This window comes from Macrotis lagotis, chromosome 4 (assembly GCF_037893015.1).
Source record: "Macrotis lagotis isolate mMagLag1 chromosome 4, bilby.v1.9.chrom.fasta, whole genome shotgun sequence".
Lineage (NCBI taxonomy): Eukaryota > Metazoa > Chordata > Mammalia > Peramelemorphia > Peramelidae > Macrotis > Macrotis lagotis.
In genome coordinates this window covers 271,569,026-271,588,858 of record NC_133661.1, presented here as the reverse complement: position 1 = coordinate 271,588,858, position 19,833 = coordinate 271,569,026, and the positions used below count along the sequence as shown (strand labels likewise).

At 35.7% G+C, this 19,833-nt stretch overlaps 2 protein-coding genes across 5 annotated transcripts in view; one reads left to right on the top strand and one right to left on the bottom strand.

Annotated features, from left to right (window-relative positions):
* Positions 1 to 1,383: 1,383 nt before the first annotated feature.
* On the bottom strand, positions 1,384 to 19,699 carry ERH (ERH mRNA splicing and mitosis factor). Of its 4 annotated transcripts, none has more exons than XM_074236037.1 (5): positions 19,434 to 19,522; positions 14,825 to 14,880; positions 12,652 to 12,739; positions 7,469 to 7,589; positions 1,384 to 2,970 (listed from the first exon to the last, which is right to left on the bottom strand). In XM_074236037.1, the coding sequence occupies exons 2-5, from the start codon at positions 14,828 to 14,830 to the stop codon at positions 2,868 to 2,870; spliced, it is 318 nt and encodes a 105-aa protein (XP_074092138.1). In that variant the 5' UTR covers positions 14,831 to 14,880; positions 19,434 to 19,522; the 3' UTR covers positions 1,384 to 2,867. The 4 variants fall into 4 exon arrangements, with proteins under 4 accessions (XP_074092138.1, XP_074092139.1, XP_074092137.1 ...); XM_074236038.1 differs by lacking the exon at positions 19,434 to 19,522 and adding an exon at positions 19,282 to 19,424; XM_074236036.1 differs by lacking the exon at positions 14,825 to 14,880 and having other exon boundaries at positions 19,434 to 19,699.
* SLC39A9 (solute carrier family 39 member 9) overlaps positions 19,394 to 19,833 on the top strand; it is a 50,319-nt gene continuing 49,879 nt past the window's right edge. The window contains exon 1 of the mRNA XM_074236035.1: positions 19,394 to 19,661. Coding sequence (XP_074092136.1) covers positions 19,554 to 19,661 — 108 coding nt within the window. The 5' untranslated portion in view covers positions 19,394 to 19,553. The remainder of the gene's footprint in view (positions 19,662 to 19,833) is intronic.

Below are 19,833 nucleotides of genomic sequence, written 5' to 3'. Positions count from 1 at the left end.
TTGAAGGGATATTAATGGAATAATTTTGTTACTAGTATTATTGTGCAGGGCCAGAGGTTCCTGGATGGCCCAGGGGATTCCTCAATGGAGTCCCATACAGACTTCCCACACAATCAAGAGCAGTTCATTTTCCAGATTAGGCAGAGTGGAATAGCAGGATGGATCTGGGGGACAGTTATGTGTGTGTGTGTGTGGGGGGGGGGGGGGGGGGGGGGGGGGCGGGGGGGGGTGGTGGTGGTGAATCAAATTGCAAAAGCATTGAATTGAAGGAGCTGAAAGCCAGAAAGAAGATATGTGGATTCAGAAAAGAAGATTCAGGATGAAGATGTAGGTTTGCATATCTGGAGATACCTTAGGGAAGTATCCATGGAGTTAAGGAAGTGTTTGGGCTAGAGGATAGCATATAGGATGCTATAGGGGAAAGTGTAATGGCTTTGGTCCATGATTCAAATACTGCCAATTCCTTAATTTCTCTAGGCCTCAGTTTTCTTATCTGTAAAATGAAAAACTGGAATACATGGTCTCTTAATATGCCTTTTTTTAACTCTATAATCTATAAGAACTCCTAAATAAAATGCATGTATTTTTCAGTAAAAAACATTGAAATAAAAATCAAAAACTATCAGTCACTCTTGGATCACACTGAATACAGTTCAATAATTATTTTAATAGTGTGCACAAATGAAGTCAAATGAACTGGTGTGTCAAATGTGGAAAGGACTTGCCACCTTATCGACCAATAACATGAATACTGCTTGCTGCATTTAAATAGTGGAAATGGTATAATCTGTATGAATATTAAAAATATAATGTATATTAAATTACTCAATGCCATTTGAGTAATTACAACAAAACAGATTTCTAAAAAACTACAATTTAAACCCTGAAACCTCAAGAATAGTTATGGTTAACTATAAAAATTCAGTGAAAAAAGTTTTATGTAACAACATGATTTAGCATGCATATGGAGTTAGGTAATTTTGGTTAAAAAAAATTAGATACTGCTATATAAACAAGTGGTATCAATGCCTGGAGGGCCACATCCTGCTAGTTTTTTAATATAACATTATCTAAGTTTCATCTATTTTTATTTTATATTTGTTAAATATTTCCTAACTACATCTTAAAATGGCTTAGGCGACAGTAGGGGAGTGTTGTGGGTTATGTATTTGATCCCTTTGCCTTCAAGAAATTAGTCTTTAATCTATATTGAATCAAATTATCTAAACCTGAGCTCTCAAGTTGGTTTTTAAAAAAAAAACAGTTGAAAATAACAAGGCTATTCTATCGGTAAAACTAGAGGGAAAAGATATAATCTGACTTATTCAAATAAAAATTTATTTTTTAAACAAGTTTATTTTTAATTGACCATGGCAAAACATCAAGCAGGAATATGAATTTATTAGGCAATAAAGGTACCAAAAACTCCTTAGGCCAGAACCAGATTAAAATGTAATTGGGAAAAAAAAATACAACACAGATAATGTTTGTGATTTTCTAGGTCAATTATGTGTCTTGCAGGAATCTGGTTCTATTTGAGTTTGATACCATTGCTCTAGCACATTGAATTCCAGAACATTAGCACTATTAAGCACTCATACATTTTGGTTCTTTGCTCAATTGATGAAGAAAAACGACAAGGCTTGGATCTATGTGAATTAGTCTAGACCTCCTGCACATAGTGATTTACTCTTAAATCATTTACCTAATATGTTGGTAAACCAAGGGTCAACTCCATTAATAATGCTTTAACATTTTAAAATATTAGCTAACATATAATACTCACTATGTACCAGGCACTGCAATGGCACTTTACCAATTATCTAACACAGTAAAATTTTAGAATATAAAAAGTATTTTTAGCTGGCTCATCAGCATATAGTTTGTTGATCCTGACCTACCACAAAGATATTCAATAAGCTGCCTATCTTGTGGTGACCCTGACACTTGAGCAGGATTAAGGTCAAAAGAATGTAGTGAATTTAGAAAGTTCCCCTAAGTTTCTAATATCTGAAAAGAGAACTAGGAAAATGTGGATATTAAGAGAATGGTAAATTGAAAGTATAGACATTCCCCAGGTTGTCTAAGAAAATGATAAATTTATCACTTATTTTTTAATTGCTAGTTGGCTCTTCTCTCATTTTCTACATACTCTCATTTCTTAGATACTATATATTTTCTATATACTGCTGAAATGTTTAAAGTTCTAAGTTGAGTAGCCAGGACATTCATTCATAGCAAAAATACTTGAACAAAAACTGTGAACTGGATGTCATTGTATAAAGACTACGTCACTAGGAATCAAGAGATTCAGAGTAGTAGGTGTAAACCTACAAGCTATAAAATAGTTGAGACTTACTATATCAGAAAAATAAGATAAAAGCTTCTTGTATGATATAACAACAAGATGTATACAGCTCAGTCAATGTGCCATTTTTATTAACTACTGTAGCTAGTAAAAAGTATTGTTTTTTTTTTAAAAAATACTCAAAGAAAGCTTAACTAAAGAGCATTTATTGTATTCTCTATTAAGCATTTGAGTTTTGAGGACAAAACTAAATTTTGGAAAACCCTCACACAGAAGGTTAAACTATGAAGCAGATATGAACAGCTGGAAGAACTGTAACCAAGTGCTAACTGACCGAAGAGAAATTTTCAGCTACTTTTTAGTAAAAAAAGAAAAAGAAATTGAGGAGGGACAAGGGCTTCAGATTGAACAAGACAAAAATCTCCTAATACATTCGACCTTGGCTAGATTGTAACAAAATGGAAACAGGACTTCTATAATACAAAGCTCCCCCTACAGCACGCTGTACATACCTGTTTTCCAAGCCCTCCTCCCATCCCCCCCAAGGCTACCATTGGAATTATTTGCCGGCTTGTTGGGCCTGCCGACGGAGAAGCACATAAATCTTCTCTTTAATCCAATCTTTGTTGTAGGGCTGGTATGTCTGAGTGTCCGCTCGATACCTGGGGAATAGAAAAGCAATAAGCAGGGTTACTGTGGTAAATTGTCCTGCTCCCCTACCCCCCCATAGAAATAAAGCTAGTGAAACAGGTTGATCAGGAAGCCAGTAGACATAATAGTGAAACTAAACAATAAGCAAGGTGATCTGCAGCAAGCTATTTATAAATTACACTTAATATTAAAAAATACTCTCCAAAATGGCCATGTTATAGTCTCCATAGATGTAGATGAAACCCAGATCAGTTTTTAGTACTTGTCTTGAAAAATAAAAAATTCAAAAACTAGATAGTGTCTTAAGGAATAAAACTAAGAATCTATAATCCATTTTCTAAATAGCTCTTATGGAAATGCAAATTAAAACTGAGATAACCACTTCACACCAATCAGAATGGCTAATGTGACAGAAAAGGAAAATAACAAATCTTGACGGATATGTGGAAAAACTGGGACCCTACTGCACTTGTGGTAGAACTGTAAACTGATCCAATCATTCTGTAAAGCAATTAAGAACTATGCTCAAAGAAATTATAAAACTGCACATCCTTTTTGATGCAGCAATATCACTACTAGGTCTGCATCCCAAAGAAATTAAAAGGAAAAAAAAAAGGACCTATATGTACAAAACTATTTACAGCAGCTCTTTTTCGGTGGCAAAGAATTGGAAAATTGAGAGGATGGTAATCCATTGGGGGAATGGCTGAAGAAGTTGTGATATATACAATTGTAATGGGATACTACTATGCTTTATAAGAAATGATGAGCAGGCTGCTCTCAGAAAAACCTGGAAATACTTACTGAACTGCTGTTTTTCAACTGATGATGGAATGAGTAGAACCAGAAGAACAGTAACATAGTAATAACTCTACAAAGATCAACAGTGACTGACTTCCTATATCAAATTTTTGTCTTCTCAATAAAGGGACAAGGGAGAGGGGAACAGGGAAAGAATTTGGGACTCAAAATTTAAAAAAAAACCATTAAAAATTGTTTTAACATGTAACTAAGGAAAACATTAAAATTAAAAAACTTATAAAGGGAAAACATTAAGAACAGGGACTATCATTAACAGTCATGACCTCCTCCTGGACAAGAGGGTTATTAAAACTTAAGTCTTAGAAGTTTCCAAGAACAGAGATTAACATTTAAGTTCACCTAAAATGAAACTTAACTGAAACAGCAAATTCATCATTCAGATTCACAGTGTCTTTATCAGGCAAATAAAGATTATCCATGAATGTAATGAAGAATGAGCATCTCACAAGCTACATGCACCATCTGGTGGGAATATGATAGATATACCCAAAGGGATAGTTTTGTCTTTAGTACATGCAGACTTATACTTTATCTCTAAGCTTCCAATCCTTTTGAAAGTTTCTTTCAAAAATTGTCTTTTTATGTTATTTTTCTATCAAAGGAACAAGTACTAAGTATAATTAGTCCCATTTTAGAAAAGGAAGACAAAGGCAAGATGGAGGTTCCTTAAGGGCAGGGAGGGGTTGTTTTATTTTTGTTGTTGTAAGCCCCATTGCCTAGGAAAACACTATGCATTTAATAATTGTTTGAATGGTGGATGTAGTTTTCTAAGGTCTGTACAAATGGGAAAAATTTGAAGAAAATTTAAAATGTGTCAAGAGATTACAGAATAACATTTTCTCATTTGCTCCTATCCTCCTTCTTCAACTATTAACACTCCTCACAAATCAGATTCTCTTCCTAATGCATTACTGATTCCTCTTTACATTTTGAAATGTAGACAGTTCTCAAGGTTATATATCCTTGTACTGCTACCACTTCGATGCAAGAGATTTTCATGTTTCTATTTATATGGTCCAAATTTTCTTTCTCATATCATACCTGCTTGTCCAAACTGGAAAATATCTCCCTCACAATCAGCTCCTTTCTCCTAATTCTCTTTTTTACTATTACTAGTGCCACCTTTCTTTCATCCAGGCTTGAAACTGTGAGGTCATCTTTCTTTGATTCTTCCTCCCTCACTCTCAATATGCAAACTGTGGAAATTACCTTCACAATCTTTTTTATCTATTCCCTTCTCAAAATTATCAACTTTATTACCTCACAAGGACAATTCCAACCTTCAGCCTCTCCTATTTCTGACCCATTTTACAGGTAACCAATCACTTTAATTTTATTAAAGTACTTTTGATTTTTATCATTTCACCCTCTGATTAACCAATTTTATAGACTAACCATCACAAAAATCACATTCAAGCTCTAAAGTTCAAAGATCTCATCAATTATTATGTTCCCCCAACCTTTCTACTTCTCTCTCATGTCCACATCACCTCTCGCTACATTCCATTCCCTCATATATTCACAAGTATTTAGATGTTCATAATGAGCAATACACTGTGCTGGGCAATGAAGAAGATGCAAAACATTGGTTTTTTGAATCCCAAAACATTTATCAAACACTTGCTATTTGCAGTATACTGCAAGATGAGAAAAATTCTTTACTCTCAAGAAGCATACATTCTACAGAGAAGGGAAGGTCTATGAGGAAGAGGAATACATTTACCATCCCCTCCTTATTATAGTTACTGTCCCAAGTAAAGGGTTAACTTGAATTAGTTAAGGATACAAGCATTTATGGGAAATGGCTCTGGAGTCAAGTGGAACTGTATTCAAATTCAGTATCAAACTCAAACTTGCTAGTTTTGTGACCCTGGGCAAACCACTTATGTTTACTGCCCTAAAAAACACCAACAAAAAAGACATCAAGCTTTATTTATTTAACTAAGTATTATTAGTCCTTGCCTGAAGGAATTCTATTCCAAGCCAAACACAGCTTTGTTGATGTTCAAAGAGGCCTGTATTATAATAATAAAGCATTAACCACAAGTACCCAAGTGCTCTTTTTTCCTTTACCTAGTCAGCCTCCTTGGACAGGTCTAGTTTTCCTTACAGTGTCCTAAGGGATATTCCTTTGCAAAGTACAGTTTCCAGTCAATTAGTATGTACTGCTTTAGCTATTTGATATACTTCAAATCCTCAGCAAGTATTCTTGACTACTAGAGGACATGTAAATTTTCAAGCAATTATTGTGTATTTATCTAGTGTCCTCAAGAAAAAATATAGTTCATAGTCTCCTTAGTATTCTATGCTAAATGAGTAATGCATCATTCCTTAAAAATAACCTTTATTTCATTTCCTTGGTTCATCAAGCAGTTTCTTCCAGCTAAATTGTCTTTCCCCTTATCCATGTCCTTCTGAGAAGGGCTGTTACTATTTCCACCCTCACTCAAATGCCATTTTTCTTTATGAAGTCTTTCCAAATCTATAGCAACTTTTTAGACCTCTTATTCTATTTATTATTTTGTTGTTTACTATAGTGGAAGACTATCTATACCTTACTCATTTTTGAGCCTCATAAAGCACCTAGCACAGTACCTCAAATACAAAATTTATGTTCAGTTAGCTACTTAGCATTTTAAGTACTGCTAGTTCATAAGATCAGTGTTTTCTAATTAGATACGAATACACATGCAAAAAGTCACTAACAGCACATAAATTCCATCCTGATCCTATGTATCTTTTCAATTTTTAAAAATATTTTTATTTAAAGTTGAATTCCAAATTCTATCCTTCCTTCTTTCTTTCTCCTCCCTGAGTTGGTAAACAATCAGATACAGGTTATACAGGTTCAAACATGTAAACTATTTCTATAATATTCATTTTGTTCAAGATTTGAATAAAAGAAAAAGTGGAAAATAGCATGCTTGAGTTTATTCAAACAATATCAGTTCCTTCTCTGGAGGTGAATAGTAAATTTTGTCATTAATCCATTGGGATTGTCTTGGAGTATTATATTGCTGAGAATAGTTAAATCAGTCACAATTCTTCATCAAACAATATTGCTATCACTGTGTAGAATTTTCTCCTGGTTCTGTTTATTTCACCATGCATCAATAAATCTAAGTCATTTCAGGTTTTTCTGAGGTGATCCTACTTATCATTTCTTATTGCACAATAATAGTCCATTTACAAATCAGTTTGTTTAGCATTCCCCAATTAATGGTGGGTATCACTTTGATTTTCAATTCTCAGCCACCACAAAAAGAGCTGCTATAAATATTTTTGTACAAATAGGTCCTTTTCCCCTTTTTGGGGGGATGTCTTTATGACATAGACCTAACAGTGGTATTGTTCAATCAAAGGGTATGCATAGTTTTATAGCTTTTTGGCCGAGCCGATGCATTTTGATCTATTCTTTAAATAAATGGTATTAAAATATGATTTTCAGCAACAGCAATCCTCAATACCTTTGAACAAAAACTGATACTCATTCAATAAACAGAACTTTAGAAACTTCCAGTGCCTCTAATTCTAAGATATAAAATCCTTACTCAAATGGTAGACTGAGAAATGTACAAAATTGCAGTATTAAATTCAATCAGCAATTCTTTTTTGAAGGCAAGAGAAACTAAAAAAAAAGTAAAAATAAAAAAATTTAAATCATTTACATTGGCAGATGATACTTACACAAGGCAGCTAAGATCTGCCAGATCATCAATGAAATCAAACAACTGACTGATGTCATATGTGATGGAGGGACTGTTGGGATTCATTCTCTTCAGATGCTCTTCATACATTTTACAAACTCCTAGAAAGAGAGAAACAAGATTTTATACAAATTTGTGGCTTTGAATTGTACTTTAATGTAAAGTTTACAAAGACCTAGGGCATTTTGATTAATATTGGGTTTATCACTCTGTTTAAGTGTTATCTGACTTTTCATGAATTCATTATCATGCAATATATTTACCACAGTGAGGTGTTATAGAACTTGAATAAAGGAATTCACTGTTTAGCTGATCAAACAGCCTGGAATTCTGGTTTTTATTCTTCCATGTCACAATGAGTTGTATAGCTAAATACACATCTAATATTACACTAAATATATATCCCTCAACCTAAAGATGTCACAGATAAGCACATATCCCAAGGAGTTCAGAGAAGGCAGAGGGAAAGGTCATATGCAAAGGCATATACACATACAAACCTCAGAACTATTTGTAATAACAAAAAACAATGGAAAGAAAATAGTTGTCTATTGAATGAACAAACCAATGGTATATGAATGTAATAAAATATTACTGAGCTATAAGGAATTATTAATGTCTCATTCAGAGAATAAACTCAAAGAAACTTGGAAAGGCTAATGTGAACTGAGGCAGACTAAGTAGGCAGGAGAACAAATAATATAACCATAATAATGTAAAGGAAAAACATCAGACTGTGACTTCTGAGAAACAAAGATAAAGCAAGCATTCTACCTTTCATTAGAGATACATAGATATGTATTAAAGCACATTTTCAGACATGACCAATGTGTTTTGCTTTGTTTTGTTTGTGCTTATTTGAAAAGAAAACAAGGGTTCTGATGGCAGGATTTGGAATATGCAGAATCACTGGAAAGGGAGAGCAACATAAGAAAAGAGTATTAGTTAGTCATTTAATAGGAAATATTATTTGCTAGGTTGTGTGCCTCAGTTTTCTAATCTGTAAAATTCAGAATATGAGCACTCTACTATATACTTTACAGAGTTGTCAGTGTCAAATGATTATAACGCATGTCTGTAAAGTACTTTACAAACCTTAAATTATGACAAACACGAGCTATTATTACTATCTGGGCAAATAAAAGATAATGTGCTTATAGTGCTAGTTAATAGATAAGGTTTCTATTTCGCTTTTGAAAATATAAAAAAGTTTCAGAAACAATTGCTTTCTAACCATAAATTTAAGGAATTCATAATTAGGAATTCATAACCTCTCGTAATTTTTGATATTCATTGAACAAGACCTTTGAGGTAGGGAAAACTTCCTCAACCCTTTAATAGTGGAATAAGACTTTCTTCCTACTACTGACTTCTATCTTTTAAGGCTTTCTTTTTTTTTTTAGGTTTTTTTTTTTTGCAAGGCAAACGGGGTTAAGTGGCTTGCCCAAGGTCACACAGCTAGGTAATTATTAAGTATCTGAGACTGGATTTGAACCCAGGTACTCCTGACTCCAGGGCTGGTGCTTTATCCACTACGCCACCTAGCCGCCCCTAAGGCTTTCTTAAAGTGAAAAACTCAATCAACAAGCAATTATTAAGCATTGATAAAAAAAAAAATTATGCCATGCTTATTCTCTTACAAATGTCTTAAAAGATGCTGCTGTGGGGCAGAGCCAAGATGAAGTGAAGGCAGCATTTCCCAGGAACTCCTTCCCTAAAAAACTCCAAAAGCTGTCAAATTATGACTGTAGTTAAAATTTAGAGGGGCAAAACCCACAGAAAGACTGAGTGATACATTTTCCCAGTCCAAGATAACTTAGAAGTTCCACAGGAAAGGTGGGTTTCACCACCAGGAGTTGGAAAAAAGCCCCTGCTGCAGCTCAGCCCAGGGATCACCCAGAACAGCTTGAAGAGGCGGTGAGAGAACTCTGCTGCACTAGAATGAGCATGGAGTGAGGAGCACCAGCTGCAGAACCTGCAAGTGAGAATCGGGGCAAACCAGTCTACACTTCCAAAGCACAGCCCACAGACAGTAAGGGGGTCAGGGTAGACTGCAGAAATCTCTCTGCTCTTCCTGGGGCAGACTCTACTATTTACCCACACTCACTTTCAGTTTGGCCTTCCATAATAAGATAGCTCCAGGGCAGAGGGGAGTGCTGTGGTCATCTACAGATCAAAGCACAGGCAAGAGAACATAAGACCTTGGAGGAATAAAGGTTCCAGTGGGGCCCCCCAAAAACCCCCCAAATCTTGGAAGTGTTGTAAATTAGTCTTGGGCTGAGGAAATGAGTAAACAACAGAAAAAGACGAATCTGACCATATAAAATTACTTTAGTCCCATGGAAGATCAAAACTCAGATGATGACAAAATTGAAGCTTCCGTGTCCAAACCTCCAAGAGAATGGGCTCACACTGGATGAGCTCAAAAAAGATTTTGAAAAGCAATTAAGGGAGGTGGAGGAAAAATTTGGAGGAGAAATGAGAGCAATTGCAGAAAAATCATGAAAACCAAAGCAGTAGCTTAGTGAAAGAAATTCAAAAAAATACTGAAGAAAATAATGTTAAAAACCAGTTTAGGCCTAATGGAAAAAGCAAAAGGCAAATGAGAACAATGCCTTAAAAAGAATTGGCCAGCTGGAAAAGGAGATAAAAAAGCTCTCTGAAGAAAATAACTCCTTCAAATGCAGAATGGAACTAAGGAAGCTGATGACTTGGCAAGAAATCAGGAAGAAATAAAACTCTTCCAAAAAAAAAAAAAAAGCCAAAAATTAGAAGAAAATGTTAAATCTCATTGGAAAAATAACTGACCTCAAAAACAGATCCAGAAGAAATAATTAAAAACTACTGGGCTATCTGAAAGTCATGACCAGGAAAAGAGCCAAGACTTCATTTTTCAAGAAACAATACAGCAAAATTGCCCTGAGATCCTAGAAGCAGAGGGTAAAACAGAAACTGAGGGAATTCACCAATCACCTCCTGAAAGAGATTCCAAAAGAAAAACTTCCAGGAATATTATAGCCAAATTCCAAAACTCCCAAATCAAAGAGAAAATTCTAAAAGCTGCCAGAAACAAACAATTCAACTACCAAAGGCTCCATAGTCAGGATTACATAGGATCTGGCAACATCTACATTAAGGGTTCATAGGAATTGGAGTATGATATTCTGGAAGACAAAAGATCGGTTTACAACCAAGAATCAACTACCCAGCAAAACTGAACATCCTCTTTCAGGGGAAAAGATGGACTTTCAATGAAACAGGGGACTTTCAAACTTTACTACTGGAAACAACCAGAGCTGAACAGAAAGTTTGATCTCCAAGTACAAGACTCCAGTGAACCATAGAGGGAGCGGAAGAGAGGGACTAACTATGAGGAACTTAATGATACTGAACTGTTTGTATTACTGCATGGGAATCAGATATTGATAACTCATATGAACTTTCTCATTAATAAGAGCTGTTAGAAGGATCATATGTAGACAGGGCACAGGAAGGAGTGGAATATAATGGTATAATATAATAAAAAGATGAGTCAATGGGTGACAAAGGCAAGTGCTGAGAGGAAGGGAAAGGAGAGGAAGAAGGAGCTAAGAAATTTCACATTAAGAATCAAGAAAAAAGCTTTTTCAATGGAACAGGGGAAGGCAAGGGGGAATGAGTGAGCCTTCATTCTCATCAGAAATGGCTCAGAGAGGAAATAACATACACACTTAATAGGGTGAAGAAATCTATCTTATCCTAGACAAAAATAAGAAGAAAGGGATGGGATAAGAGGGAAATGGGGGGGGGGGGGAAGAATAGGTGATAGAAGAGAGGGAAGATTGTAAGAGAGGGTACTCAGATACAACACACTTTTGGACAGGGCCAGGATGAAAGGAAAGAGAGAGAATAGAATAAATGAGTGGAGAAGAATAGAGTGGAGGGAAATACAACCAGTAATACCAACTGTGGTAAAAATATTGAAGCAACTTCTCTGGTGGACTTTTGATAAAGGCAGCAACTCACCCCCAGAGACAAAGCCATTGGAATCTGAATGCAGATTGAAGTGTATTTTTTTCTCTCTGTCTCACTATTCTTAAGGTTTCTCATCTTCTGGGGGGTGGGGTGGGGGGGTATTTATGTTTGCTCTTATAATAAAATTATTGTAATAATATTAATAAACCAAAATCATACTTAAAAAAATGCTGCTGTCTGATCAAAGACATATGACAGAAAAGTGCCATCCACATCTAGAAAAAGAACTATGGAACCTGAATGCAGATCAAATGGTATTATTTTCACCTCTTTAAATTTAGTTTTTGCTTTTTTTCCTTCTCATGGTTTTATCTTCTTTTTTTATTTTATTCTTCCACAGCATGAATAATATGGAAATATGTATAACATTAGTGACTCTATCAGATTACTTATTATCTTAGGGTGGAGGGAAGGAAAAAATTTTTACAAAAACAAATATTAAAAACTATCTTTAAATATAATTAAAAAAATAATTGATTTATTAGCAATGAACTACATTATATATTAGCTTTTTTAGATCTAGACTGTGTGCTCTGAATAGTTCATCAAATTTAAAAATGAAGTTTGTTAATTTTCAATATGAGGATAGCATCCTAAAATATCACAAGGGTGATGATAAATTGGGCTTCTGTTTCTACTGCTCTCTATTATCATCTATATATAGTAAAACATAGCCTGTGCTTATTATTTGCAGAACAATAAAACTAGATCTTTTGACTGGAAGTTAATTTCATAACTATATTTCTTGCTTTTAAGATATTAACCTGAGTTTAGCCAGAACTTATGAGGTGTGCTAATGAAATATATTTTCGTTTGTGGCTCTTAAAATTATCTCACTTCAAAGAAGAGATATGAAAAGACCCACTCTACCCACCTTCAACTTTACAGATGTCTGATCCATAAATGGGGAACATTACATACAAGGTCAGATTATTTTTTTTTCCTGATACCCTCTCTCTTCCTTTCTTCTTTTTAATATTAAACAAAATACTTTTTATCAGAGTGATGGTTCTTGAGAAGAGGGAATATATGGGATGTAAGACCCCAAAGATTTCAATAGTAGTATTTTAAAAAGAAAATCAGTCTGATGACTTTTCATCCTGTGTGTATAAATTTTTGTATCACCAAACTCATCTAGTGCTAACTTACCTTCCATGCATTCATTCACTGATTCATAATCAGCATAAGTTCGGCCTTCTGGCCTCTTGGTAGGCTGTACCAACAAAATGGTGTGAGACTGCAGAAGAAAAAAAGACAAATTAAGTTTCTTTGTAGGATTTGAGTGTTCAAAGCATAATCTGAAACCCATGTTCAAGACTAAAATAACTCTTAACAAAACATAAAAAAAAGTGTTATAGTTCATTTGCTAAATATTTATGGGACTGCATAACGTAAGATTTAGGCACATTATTTTGATTTGGACTCTCTTTTAAAGTCCCAAGAGACCATTACTTGGCAAAAAAAAATAGAAATCACCAATCATTCCTTCAAAATATTTTTTTTTTGTATTCTGAACCTAAAATCTTATTATTCTTTATTCTTAAAAATCTGTCTCATACATATTCCTTCCTTTTGATTCTTTTGCCACAACCTTAACTCAAATCAGAGGTTTTCACCTAATAAGTTACAAAAGACTAACAACTCCCCAGCTACAGTTCCTCATAGCTACATACACAATGACATTTTAGGAAACTAAACTACTACCTGTGTACATTATTCTTATGGACAAATGTGTGTGCATTATTGTGTACATTATTCTTATGGACAAAAAACCTTCAGTGGCTCCCCACGGTCTGGGGAGTCAATAAATCATGTTTTGCCCATCTGTGAGATAATGCTTTTTTACATTTTAAAATGTAAATGTTAAAAAATATATTTTTTGCATTAAAGGTGTAAAAATTTTTAGTTGAGGAATCTATAAAAACAGGTATTTGAGCATAAGTTTGATGATTTCTGGTTAACTCAATAAAGTTCAAACTCTTGTGTGTAATCTTCAAAGCCCTCTGTAGTCTTGCATCAACTTATCTTTTTCCAGTCTTATTTCATACTTCTACCTAAGTTCTATTCATTTGGTATTAAGTTATTTGTGTATATCATACTCTGCCGAATAGACCCAAGTTCTTTGAGGCCAGAACCATATTTTGTTATCTCTGTATTTCCCACCTATCTCTGGTAAAGTACTTTGCAACCCAAAGGAGATGCATAAATGTTAGAAGACTGACTACTGGGGTGGCTAGGTGGCTCAGTGGATAGAGCACCGGCCCTAGAGTCAGGAGCACCTGAGTTCAAATCCAGCCTCAGACACTTAATAATTACCAGCTGTGTGGCCTTGGGCAAGCCACTTAACCCCGCTTTGCCTTGCAAAAAAAAAAAAAACCACCTTAAAAAAAAGATTGACTACTAATCCCTATGGCTATATTTTTCCTCCAATTTTATGAGTGTTACTTTTATGGGAAAGGTTAGTTTTATTTAAGTGACAGCATTATTTAGATGCTTGAAGTATAATTGGGTAGTTTGGTAGAAAGATGTCCTTTCCCTATATAATATAAAGTGAACTGCCCACAAATAAAATTTTTCTTTTCTTGGCAGAATGGTGTAGTGACTAGGAAAAAGCCTGTCACAAGAATCAGGAAGAGCTGTTTTCAAATTCAGTTTCTGACAAATATTGTTTAAATAACTCAGGCAAATCCCTTAATTCCTTAGTTCCCTTCACAACTCTCTAACTCTTAAGTTGCAGGACATTTAAACTCCTTTGGTAGAAAGGTCTTCCTTACCAGGAGTTAAGAACCACCACCATTTTTGAAGATTATTTCTTTATAACATGGTTTGAGGTATGAATGTGCTATTCCTTCCCTTTTATTACTACTTTTGCTATTTTCCTTTAGAGTCTAGACCATTTTCTTCAAATGAAATTTATCCCTTTGTCTAGTTCTAAAAATGAACTCTTGGCAGTAAGAGTGGTATCACAATTAAATCTGCAAATTAAAAATTTTAATACTGACATGGCTCCAACATAAGCAATATCTATACTCCAATGATTGTCTTCCTTTATTTCTATAGTGTTTCTTAATTATGTTTATTATGTTTTTAGTGTTGTGATAGAATAACTCTCCCAGATATTTATGTATTTTGTAGTTATTTTGAATGGCATTTCTCTATCATTTCCTGGTGGTTTTTGTTATTACAACATAAAATAATGACTTGTAGTTTTATTTTATATCTTGCTACTTTACTGAAGCTAATACTCGACTCAGTTGGCCGATACTATGAGGTTTACTTTTAAAAAAATCTTATCTTTACTGACATCTTGTTTTTACATCACCTTCATTTCCAAATGTAAATCGCTCCCTCCGTTACTCAACAAGTCATCCCTTGTAACTAAGATTAAAAAAAAAATTTAATTAAAATTCAGTCCAGCAACATCTACCAACACATTAACTATATCTGACAGGATATGCAATATTCTATACCCATGGCTCCACCACCTCTAAAAAAAGGGAAAGAAGTGCATTTCTCAACTCTCTGGAATCAATCTTCATAATTATAACTATACAGTATTCAGGTTTTTTCCTTTCAATTTACATTCTAAGTAGTTTGACTAGTATAACACTAAACCTCTAAGTTAATTTAATAAACAATATCATTTTCCCCTTATATTGTCACAGCCTATGAGGCAACAAAAGTCTTCCAAATTATTTAAGTCATCCTTTGTTTCACTGAAGTGTTCTGTAAGTCTTGAATATGTTTGAGTAGACTGAATCCTGGACTTTGTAATGATTTCAAATGGCTTTTGTTTTTCTATTATTTCTTCCTAGATTCTGTTATTGCTCTTCATAAAATGTTGATTTATGTGTGTTAATTTCATATTTAGTCTTCTATTTTATTAGTTTCTTTGTTGCCTCCCTAAGTTTACTTAAGTAAACATGCTGCCTACAGCTTTGTATTAGTCCTGTGTACCTAGTGAGGCAGCTTTTGGTGTCTCTTCATTTCAAAATTATACTAAGTTTTGGTTGTAAACATTTTTAAACATTTTTAAATGATTTTTCTTCTGCCTATATGCTTGTAAAAGTTTTGGGTATTTGTGTCGTCAGGATTTTTCTGCATCTTTTGCTGTAATGTGTGATTTTGTTTTTATCATGACTTTTCAGGTTAACTGCTTTCCTAATTTTGAAATCTGCTTGCTCCCTGGCATAAATCCATGATTATCAGTGAATAATTTTTTTTGGATATATTGTCTTTATTTTAACTTTTTGCTTAAACATTAATTAGTTATAGTGGCAATCTTTCTTTGTTTTATTCATCTCTACCTTGGATACTAGGAATACTTATCTCATAAAAGTATGGTGGTGAAATTTTAGATAAAGGCAAGATAAACTACTTGGAGAAGGAATCCTTATTTAACAAGAAATACAGGAATAAATTTGGCAAAAAAATAAGATTTAGATGAACATATCTAACATAATATAATTAAGTTCCAAATGGAATATGGCCTAAAGAATTAAAAACACAAAAGGTCATATAATTTTTTAAAATAGAGGAAGACGGAAATTCAATACATCTTTCACAATTCACAACTGGGGGAAAAAATCTTAAGCAAGAAATAGAGATAACAAAATAACAATTTCAATTACAAAACAGAGAAAAGTTTTTGCTTAAACAATTATCAATGAAGTTAAGTTAGAATAAACTTTGATTAGGAGGGAAATTTTTTTTGTAATCAATTACATCTGCAACTTAAGAAATAGAAGAAATTGATGCTGAGGTATAAAAACCAAAATGCATTCCCCATTAGAAGAGTGGTCGAAAGTTTGAGAACAAACAGTTCTCAAGAGTACCTGAAAGCAATTAACAACCAAATGAAAGATTGCTCTAAAAGACTAATAATTAAAAGATAAATTTAACTCTGAGGTTTCATTACATATCCAACAAATTGCCAGAGATGACAAATGACAGACATACTTCATGTTGGAGAGGCTATGAGATGACTTACACGTAACAAAGTTGGTGGAGTTATGAAGTGGTACAATCATTATGGAAAACAATTTTGAATTATGTGAGAAGTGATTAAATTACTCATCTCCTTTGTTCTATAAATAACAAGAGAAATTTGGAGGAAACCTCTAAGACTTGTAGAAGACAGCTAGATTCTCTGTTGCTTCTCTTAATACTTCTGTAGTCACACTGTTGAGACATATTGTTTGGGCTGAATTAAATGGAGAAAAACTGGCCTCACACAAATTGATAATTGGGAAAGGGGAAAGTATTAAAGAGGGAAAGACTTATCCTGAAAGGACCTCAGGGATCCTGGGGAATCCATGGACCACACCTCAATAAATGTTGCACTATAAAATATGGTCAATGGGTTTGTTTTGCTTAACTCCCCTCAAAGGAAAATGTCAAGGTGGGATGGGGATAACATAGACAAATAAAACAAAAGCGATCAATAAAAAGAACATGTTTTACATGGCTTTGTCCCAATTAGTAAGATATGGTAATTTGGACCACTGGACTAGTACACTCATTGAAATGCTAGTGGCTCACCATTTATGATCTCTACTCTTAAAATAAGAGATTAAATTTAAATCTTTCCATTCTTTTGCATTCAATACATTCCTATAATATTACTACAATCTTTTCCCACCTTCCTTTCTCACTATTCCCTAAAGGTCAAATACTACTTATATTCCCTGCTCTTCCTCCTTCTTGCCATCTCTGTTTGATATTCAACCCCCAAATTAATATCTGAACTCTGTACCTGCACTTGGTATATTTATCACTGGCTAACTTATAACTGCCACAATGATTTGAGCAAATTCGCCCATTTCTTGCTTAAAGACTATTTATTGGTTTATCCAACTGTGATAAATTTTTCCTGGAATTTAGCCTGTCTAAATATATTTAAGGGAGAAGTAGTAGAGATTTGTTATTTTCAAAGGAAAGATTCTTTTTTTGGGGTGGTGGAATCATAAGATACTAACACCATTTAAAAAATTTTTATTCTTTCCTCAAACCAGGGCTGTTTGCACAGCTTTCTGGAGATATTTCATTTTAAATCCAATTATACTTAGTACCAAATTCAGTTATATTCCTTCTACTACTCAAATTTGGTCTCCAGAATTCCTCATTAACTCTTTTGGGTTTCAACCAACACAAAGTTGCACTTCCTTTCACCAAGAATTATAGTAAAAGCTACCAAAAACTGAGGAAACAAATGACTACCTAAATAGGATTTAGAAAAATCTTTCATTTTTCACTCTAAGTGATCCTCTCCCCATCCGCATCCCCATCCCCAATTCTAATTCATTCTAGCATTGCTGGTTCATTTTTCAATCTTCCCTTTCCAAATATGATCTAATACAACAGTCTAAAATGCAACATTTTGCTTTAGTTTCCAAATTTCAGTTTCTACCATCCTTTAAAACCCAACTCAAAGCCCATCTTCTCCATAAAGTCCTCCTGAAACTGTTCTAAAAGGACCTCACAATAAAGATGTGCCATTCCATAGTGCATTTAAAATGCAGCACTGAACATTACCATGCGACTAACAAGCAAGCATCTAGGCTCAAGTTGTAATCCAGTGCAATGGTCTCTTCCAGCATGCCCTGTAGAAAAGATACTGTAGTAGCTTATGTGGGTGGTTCCACAATCAGAAGACCTATATTCCGATTTTAAATACCTCTCAAAATTCGTTAAAAAGAAATATTGTTTAACCTAGTCATACAATATTAAAGCAAATGTTTTTCAGAACAAAGAGAATTCAATTTTGCTAATGATTCCTATTTTAAATTCAAATCGGAACAACGTTAGGTGACACGAATGTTGGAGCGAGTTATCAGGAGCACCTTTACTTTTTGATTAATTTGCTCAATTAATTGCTAAGTTAAATATTAAAAAATATTTAAGGCATGATCAATGAAAAGATAAAATATTGAAAATATTTCACGAAAAGATGTAAATATTATCCCTAGTCGATTAGGGTGTTTTTTTTGCTCCAACTTAGCAAGGATTTAATAACTTCCTCTCTACGGTGCATATAGAACTCATTTATACTGACATACCAAGACCGTCCAAATCTTAAAACTCAAGGAATACAGAATAAAGTACACTTATTTAGCACCTTACAACATAAGCTCACTTGATTTGCAAACTTTATGCTATTGGTCTCTTTTAGATAGTCAGCCCTGATTTGGGGAAGGCACGGGTAATAAAACATAAAAGAGCAGGAGTATGGGGGGCCGGGGCCTGAAGAAAAAAAAAATAGAGCGCTAAGCAAACGTTCAATCATTAACTCAGTAAAAAATAGAAACCAAGCGATCCCCAGCACCATGCGTGGAAAGTAGCAATTCAACTCCAAGGTCAGTTCCGTGACTACTCTGCAAAATGTCTGCATTCCTTAAAACACCTTGGGGCAGTTTTTGGAGGGAAAACTTTCCGAGCCTTCCCGGGGCCTCGGGCTCGGGGGTGGGGGAGGGAAGCAGGCCACCTCGGCGGCCTCTCCGGCCCGGGCAGGAGCGCGCCCGCCTCCCGCCGGGCAGCTGCGGCTCTCGAGGCCGCCTGGCGGGCGGGCCCCGTGCCAGGAGCGGGCCCCGCTTCTTGGCGGGTGTGTGTGTGGGGCCGGGGGGGGGGGGGGGGGGTCGGCCACAACGCGGAGACGGAGGAGGTGGAGACAAGTCGTCGGAGGAAGGGTGGAAGCGTGGGGGCCGGGGAAGCCTCCGCGGCGGTCCTTCCAGCCTAGGGTTAGGATTTGGGGTCGGGGGCGGCCGCCGAGGCCTCTCTCACCATCGCGCCGCGCTCCGCCGCTGCCGCCGCCACAGCCGCTGCACACGAGCTGAGCCGCAACCCCGCTAACAGCCAATCCCCGCGAGAAGAGCCGCCGGAAGTCGGCGGCGCCGCCACGCGAGAGCACCCCCTCGGAGACTAGAGACCCATACCTTCAAAGGAGTCGCTGACGCCTGGCTGGCCATCTTTGATGAGGGGGGAGAGACGGCTGGGGGACCTCTAGGATGCAGCGCAGATCTTGTTCTTTCCAGGACGCTGAATATTAGGCTGCTATGATCAGACATCCATTCCAGGGGGCCGGTTGTTCACGGAGCGACGGAGATCCTGTCCCACAAGCCCAACTCAAAGATGGCGGCTGGCCGGATCGAGGAGAACCAAAAGTATGTTGTGTCTGAGAGAGGACGGTTGTGACCCGGAAGCGACGTGTAGAGGAGGCGGGGCGGGGGCGGGGAAAGGGGAAAAAAAAATGCCGAGATCCGGAAGTGGATGTCTGGAGGAGGTGCCACTTGGCGGCAATGGCTGCAATGGCGGCGGAGGTGGAGGCGCCCGGCC